General features: G+C 48.7%; 1 protein-coding gene across 1 annotated transcript; it reads left to right on the forward strand.

Moving 5' to 3' along the window:
- Positions 1–245: 245 nt before the first annotated feature.
- Positions 246–404, forward strand: PHACADRAFT_159028 (uncharacterized protein; the record flags this gene model as incomplete). The annotated part of the gene is made up of 1 exon (XM_007393253.1): positions 246–404. One exon carries the CDS (start codon positions 246–248, stop codon positions 402–404), a length of 159 nt encoding a protein of 52 aa, XP_007393315.1.
- Between the last annotated feature and the right edge of the window lie 7403 nt (positions 405–7807).

Genomic DNA, 7807 nt, shown 5'->3' on the forward strand with positions numbered 1-7807 from the left:
GTCCTCTATTTGTCTCGTACAAATAGACTTACTTGTTTTGGAAGCAGGCGGGACTCGAGGGCGGGATGGCGGGTTAGGAACAGATCTATTTCTGATTCATGTCTCACGGCTAATCTACGCCATCAACGGGAAAGCCACAGCCACCGTGTGCTGGCTCGAAACCATCCCATCCCATCCCATCCATGTAGAATTGAGCACGCCTAATATACGATGACCGCGGCCGTACTGCACACATACGACACACAATGCACCCCTGCTTTCTTCCGGCGCTCATGTACGAGGCCAATGTCGCGGATGTCGTACTGTGCAGGATTGTAAGGCACGTTTTCCTTCGCGATGACGCGCCGTGCCGTTATGCGGATAGCACCTATCGCTTCGAGCTTGTTTGCGTCTCGGTGAAGTAAAGCATCGTCTATAGCCACATGAAAAGACAGGTTGTACATTTGTTTATTCTCCTCACTGTCAGAAAAATTGATCAGGGTAAAGGCGAATGGCCGAACAGAGGTCGATGTCATGAATATTACATATTCCGGATGGTTCTCCCAGATTCCATGGTATTCTTTGATTTTTTATACACCTCCGTATATTCGTAGGATATTCTAGGTATTCAGTCTGACATGTATATAAGGAGCTTGTACTGCTCAATAACAAGCCAGACTCGAGCTGGTCTTTCCTCACTCACATTCCTCTCATCTGTCTCCTCAGCATTGTCGTAGCTCAGTCCAGTTGGATTGTTAGTTGCTGACATTAGCTCGAGTCTCCACCAACTGCCCTACGACGATCCTTGTCACTCCCACACCAACCATCACCCAGCTCCACACGACGATCCACCCAATCTACACGTTCGACTCTCACCCTAAATCCTAACCCTACCAACTCTACCGCATCAAGACCCCTGGAACCCTTCTCCGTGCACTTGCGCATTTTACCATATCACACACCCCGAAGCCACCTCTGTAATCACCAGCCCTTAGGCGGCTGGACAGAGCTCCGTCCAATTAGAATCGTACACTGCCCTACCATAGGTGGTGTTAAACGCTTTGCGCAGTGCAAGTGGATATTCCTGAGTACGACGTGGCAACCGGCTGAGGCTGGGCATCGGAAAAGAGATAGCAGTTAGATCGATGATCCCTGTCAGGGCGTCGGACCGAAGAGACATAATCGCTCTTTGGGCTGCTATACTATTCCTAAAACTGTATTAAGATAGCGTTTCAGCTCTTTTTTGGAAATTCCTATCTTTGGCGAACTCTACCCCTGATCTGGTCGTTACGACACGATTAGTCCCAGGGTTTGCTGCAACCGGCTCCACGGACCCGACACCCTATGATCACGCCGTCCTGCTATTGTAGAGGACATACACATCGAGAGCTAGAAGGGAGATCCGTCTACCTACGCGGTGACAACTTACGGTACTGCGCGCAACAACCCTGCCCGCATTTTCCGGATAATAGCAATCGTTGTCCTCGGTGTAGAGAAGGACTACGCGGAGAGCCACTATCAAGAGTTACCACAGGGGCACCCTCAGAATCTATCGCGGTACCACAACCCATAGCATCCGGTTCAGAACCCAGAACCAGACGAGATACTCTCGAATCAGTCACTGATCATCTCCGTTCAATCGCCCTCGGAGAATCCGAAGCACCACCAGAGGGCCCACCAGACCCCGTGGAAGAAGCAGTAGAAGATTCCAAAGCTTCGAACCCACCTTCCCGACGCTCTCCCACTCCACCTTCATCCCCATCCGATCCCGGCGCGATGGCCGAAAACCAAGATAGTGCCGCGCTCTTCAATGGAAGCGTGATGAAGCCAGACGCCTTCGACGGTACGAAATCCAAGTACATTGCTTGGAAAACCCAAATGAAACTCTATGTAGTTACGCAGAGGAAGTGGCTACCAGAGCAGTTTGACAGAGTCCTTATGATTCTGTCTTACATGAAAGGTGGACACGCGGGCGAATATGTCGCCACGTTTATGAAGAAATACAACGCGGACGAAGATTCCGTAATACAGACCACAAAGACACTGTGGGAAGACCTGGACAGGCACTTCTTAATCGATGAGCAAGCCAAAGCATACGATCGGCTCCAGGCAATGCAGATGGGAACGTTGTCGGCACAGGAGTTCTTCTCGAAATTTGAGTTATGTGCTTCCCAGGCAAACATTCACGATTTCGAAGCGCACTTCCAGGAACTCAAGTCACTCCTAGAAAAAGCACTCCGGGCCGACATCATTCGGCTTTTGTACAACTCCTCGGAGGAGCTCCCGACCACCTATGCACTGTACAAATTGCGAGTCGCGCGTATCGACCTCAACCAGCAACAGTACCGCCGAAGAAACCCACAGTCTCAACGACAGGGACAGTTTCAACCAAGGCAGCAGCAGATGCAGAACACGCCACGAGCACAAACTAATGCGTCTGCACCAGCGACTGCTACAGCACCAGTTCAGACACGGCGCGACGGAACGGGTGTCACATTCGGAGGAAGGGGACAACCGATGGATTTGGATCAAGTGCGACGTCAGGGTCTTTGCTTTCGATGTGGTCAACAAGGCCACATATCACGAAATTGCCCTAATCGGCAACAAGCTCAACAAGTACGAGCCGCGGAGACCCCGGCAGTTCCCACCACCAATACGTTCGCACCACTCGCATCACTTAACGAAGCTCCTGCCGCGACGGCAGAACTGTTCGACTGGAAGAAGGCAATTCACGAAGAAATTTGTGCGGCCATGAAGGATTTTGCAAGCGGTCAGCCGGGTGCGTAGCCGAGTTGACCGAAAAGAATTTCACGAACTATCTGTGTTCCTGGTTTGGTGTACCTATGTATATACCAGAAAAAGGGGCGTCCGCAGAGCGGCGCAGAGAGGCACAACCCTCTTGCTTAATTCCCCCAAATAAAAAATTATTGCCTACACCAGAACATCAGACCGAATCTACGCAATGGCAGCGCCACACACCTTGGACAGCGGCTTGGATCCGCCAATGGATAATCAGCAAAGAAGCCTCGGCGCTTAGATTGCTGACTGAATGGGTACACTCAAAGAAGAGTGTCAATGCCTCTGAAGCCTGTATGAACCAAATCAGGCAGATGAAAGAAGAAGAAGCTATAGACTTCTTAAATGAATTGAGAAAGCAGCCCCAATTCATCCGAGGAAGGAAGGGGACACAGATGGATGTCCCAATGATCATAACCACCCTGGACACGCAGCAGCGCTTATCAGTCAAAGCGCTATTAGACACAGGATGTACTGGATCTTCGATTGATGCGCAGTTTGTCCGCGATAACAACATCGCTACAAAGAAACTGCCATCACTGGTCCCTGTCTATAATGCAGATGGCACGCATAATGCCGGTGGCGCTATCACAGACTTCGTTGAGTTAAGGGTGGAAATTCAGGACCATGTAGAGCGACTTCCTTTCGCAGTTACCAATCTAGAAAAGACTCCAATCTTCCTTGGATATGAGTGGTTACAGATTCATAACCCGTCCATTGATTGGCAGGAACAAATCATTCAGTTTGATCGGTGTCCAATTACGTGCAAATACGCCACCCGATTAATTGATATTGATGCCGATCATGAAGAGCCCAGCAATCCGGAGGCTCGCCTAGAAGAAGAGGATAGAATATTCATTTTAGACCATGAAACGTACTTCGCGACAGGAGCAGCACGCATTCGTACCACAGCCACTGATCTAGCGATCAAAGAAAGTCTAAAACACGAAGCCAAGACCTTTGAAAATACCGTCCCGAGTCACTATCACGACTACTCTGACGTATTTAGCAAAGAAGACTTTGATTCTTTACCTCAAAGACGACCGTGGGACCATGCAATTGAACTTACACCAGGCGCACAACCGATCAGCTGCAAAGTTTACCCTATCTCCGTGAATGAACAAAAAGAACTTGATGAATTCATAGAAGAGAACCTCCGAACCGGGAGAATCCGACCATTGAAATCCCCGTGGGCTTCTCCATTCTTCTTTGTCAAGAAAAAAGACGGACCACTTCGGCCTGTACAAGACTATCGGAAGCTGAATGAGCTTACGATCAAGAACCGCTATCCACTTCCTTTGATACAGAAACTAGTGGACAAGCTAAAGCAGGCACGGTACTTTACAAAATTAGACATCCAATGGAGATACAACAACATCCGCATCAAAGAAGGAGACGAAGAGAAGGCGGCGTTCCTAATGAATCGAGGATTATTCGAGCCCCTTGTCATGTTCTTTGGCCTTACCAATTCCCTGGCTACATTCCAAACCATGATGAACGACATATTCCGAGATCTCATCAGTCAAGGACATGTGGTAGTCTATCTAGACGACATCATGATCTTCACTCAAGACTTGAAAGAACACCGCCGGATCACGCGGCAAGTTCTTCAGATCTTAAGGGAACACAAACTTTATCTGAAACCGGAAAAGTGCGAGTTCGAGAAGGCAGAGATAGAATATCTCGGGATGATAGTAGGAAAAGGAGTTGTTCGCATGGATCCGGTCAAGATAGAAGGAGTCGTCAATTGGCCATGGCCCGAGTGCAAACGAGACATTCAAGCATTCCTTGGATTCACCAACTTCTATCGAAGGTTCATCTGAGACTATGGCAAAATAGCAAAGCCGCTCAGTTCACTAACAGGCAACGCTACTTTTGAATGGACCGTCGAACAAGAGGTAGCCTTCACAAACCTGAAAAACGCTCTCTGCACAGCGCCAGTGTTAGCTATATCCAATGACGACGACCCATATCGAGTAGAATGTGACGCCTCGGACTTTGCCATAGGAGCAGAATTAGCCCAGAAACAAGATGGGAAATGGAAGCCTGTTGCTTACCTATCTAAAGCCATGACAGCTGCTGAAAGAAATTACGAGATTTACGACAAGGAACTTCTCGCAATCATGACTAGTCTTGATGAGTGGCGCCAGTACCTTATGGGCGCCGTACATCCATTCGAAATATGGACGGATCACAAGAACCTAGAATACTTCTGGAAGCTGCAGAAGCTTAACCGGCGACAGGCCCGATGGGTAACCGAGTTAGCGGAATACCAATACTCGCTGCATCACAAGCCCGGCAAATCCAATGGCAAAGCAGACGGACTATCTCGCCAAAAGAGGCACAATGCAGGAAAAGAAGACAATTCAGATATTGTATTACTAAAACCAGAACATTTCCGTGCCCTGATCCGTAGTACCGTATTTAGTTTGGAAGGAATTGACCAGGACTAGGTCACAGAAATTAAGAAATACAAAAAGAACCGAGATTCGCTAGTTACCGTAGCCTTACAGAACAAGGACAAAGACTGGAATGAAGATAGTATCGGACTTATAACGCGGAAGAACCGTATCTATGTACCGGTAAATAGAAAACTCCGTGAGCAGATCATTGCTCACTATCATGATACCCCATTGGCTGGACATCCTGGTCAATACAAGACGCATGAAATGGTCACGCGCAACTACTGGTGGCCCCGAATTCGAGAAGATGTCAGGAAGTACGTGGCTGGATGTGAGAAATGCCAGAAGACCAAGGTCCATACGACACGACCTACTGGACTTCTATTTCCAAACGAAATTCCTTCACGACCCTGGGAAGTAATCTCCGTGGACAAGATAGGCGTATTATCGGATTCCTTCAGGTACAATGCAATTCTCGTAATTGTCTGCATGTACTCTAAGCAGATAATCGCAATACCAAGTACTATTGAACTCAATGCCGAAGGGTGGGCAAAAGCACTCCGAGATAACGTAGTCGCACATCATGGATTACCTCGAAAGATCATCAGTGATAGGGGAACTGAATTCAAGAATCAGTTCATCTCGGAGTTGTACCGATCCCTCGGAATCGAAGCGAACCCCTCGACCGCGTATCACCCCCAGACAGACGGGCAAACGGAACGCATCAATCGCGAGATAGAACAGTATCTCTGATTATTCATCAACTACCGACAGGCAGATTGGGCTGAATGGTTACCACTCGCAGCCTTTTCGTATAACAATAAAGTTCACTCATCCACCGGATATACCCTGTTCTTTGTCAATAAAGGGTATCACCCTTACGAAGGAACCCAACCGGTGCGAGAAGGACTAAGCGAAAATGTCCAACAATTTGTCGATAGAATAGATCGAGTACGCGAAGATACTAGCGCGGCTATCAGTCTAGCGCAGGAATCTATGAAGCGTTTCTACGACCGAAAGAGGAAGAGCGGACCGGAGTACAAAGTTGGAAATAAGGTTTGGCTAGAAGGGATAAACATCTGAACCGACAGGCCAATGAAGAAGCTCGACGATAAGTGATATGGACCCTTCAAGGTCAAACGCAAAGTCGGCGCTTCTGCCTATGAATTGGAACTCCCACGTCAATGGAAACAACACCCCGTTTTCAATGAAAGCCTTCTCAGTCCCTTCCAAGAACCCACGTATGTCTCTCAGCGGCGTGAACCGGTAGTCCCTGACCTCGTAAATGGCGAGGAAGAATGGGAAGTCGAAGATATCCTTGACTCTTGCCGTGATCGAAATGGCAATCTTGAGTATCAGGTTCTCTGGAAGAATAGCCCCCATGGTGATCGCCGTTCCTGGGAATCACGGGCGAACTTGACCAATTGTCAAGAACTCCTACAGGAATTCCATGCAAGACGGCCCGACAAACCCGCGCCCATGACAATTCGAATTCCCCCTTTGTTAACACGACCCATTCACATACTTACCCGTGATACCACTCTTTTGGTACAACGGATGGGTGGAATTCTCCCGAAGCAAGGATCCGAAGAATCCGCTGGGTTTGATCTTTACTCGGCGGAAAGCGTCAAAGTACCGGCACGAGATCGCAAGATTGTCGGCACCGGCATAGCAATGCGTGCCCCTCATGGAACTTACGCACGAATTGCGCCACGAAGTGGGTTAGCGGTCAAAGAGATAGATATTGGGGCTGGAGTCGTCGACCGAGATTATACCGGAGAAGTACGCGTAGTGTTGATCAATTCCACAAATCAACCCTTCCAGGTACGTGCCGGCAATCGAATCGCACAAGTCATTTTGGAACGCATTGCGTCATGCGATATCGAGGAGGTGTCCAGTTTAACAGAGACTCAACGAGGATCGGGAGGTTTTGGATCGACGGGTAAATAATCGTGAGGACACGATTCTAGACGGGGGGGGGGGGTAATGTCATGAATATTACATATTCCGGATGGTTCTCCCAGATTCCATGGTATTCTTTTACTTTCTATACACCTCCGTATATTCGTAGGATATTCTAGGTATTCAGTCTGACATGTATATAAGGAGCTCGTACTGCTCAATAACAAGCCAGACTCGAGCTGGTCTTTCCTCACCCACATTCCTCTCGTCTGTCTCCTCAGCATTGTCGTAGCTCAGTCCAGTTGGATTGTTAGTTGCTGACAGTCGACGATATGGATGCGCCGTGCACTAGGGAGGACGTCTTTGGTCGCGAGACTGAGCTAACCATGAGGCGTACATCGATTTGTACCCAAGAGGATAGGGCTGTAGAAGATGAAGAATTGCTGATCTTGATTTTGAATTCCTGGCTCGACCGGAGATTGAGCAGCGCGAAGCAAAGCAAGAATCAGCTGGGGAGGCCTCACCTTGCCCCTCCTCGCTTGCTATCCAACATGTGATGGTGTTCTCGCTCTCGTTAGCTACGGCGTATTCATCAGACACGTGATCCTCGACGAGGACAGACACTTGCACGTCGTTGTACTTCATGTGTCGGGTTGGGGACCACGACTAAATTCTAGGATGGCCAGCGAGGTCATACCGGGCGCCTGAAACTTTGATTGAAGTCTCCG

The sequence above is a fragment of the Phanerochaete carnosa genome (genome assembly GCF_000300595.1).
Source record: "Phanerochaete carnosa HHB-10118-sp unplaced genomic scaffold PHACAscaffold_3, whole genome shotgun sequence".
Taxonomy (NCBI): domain Eukaryota; kingdom Fungi; phylum Basidiomycota; class Agaricomycetes; order Polyporales; family Phanerochaetaceae; genus Phanerochaete; species Phanerochaete carnosa.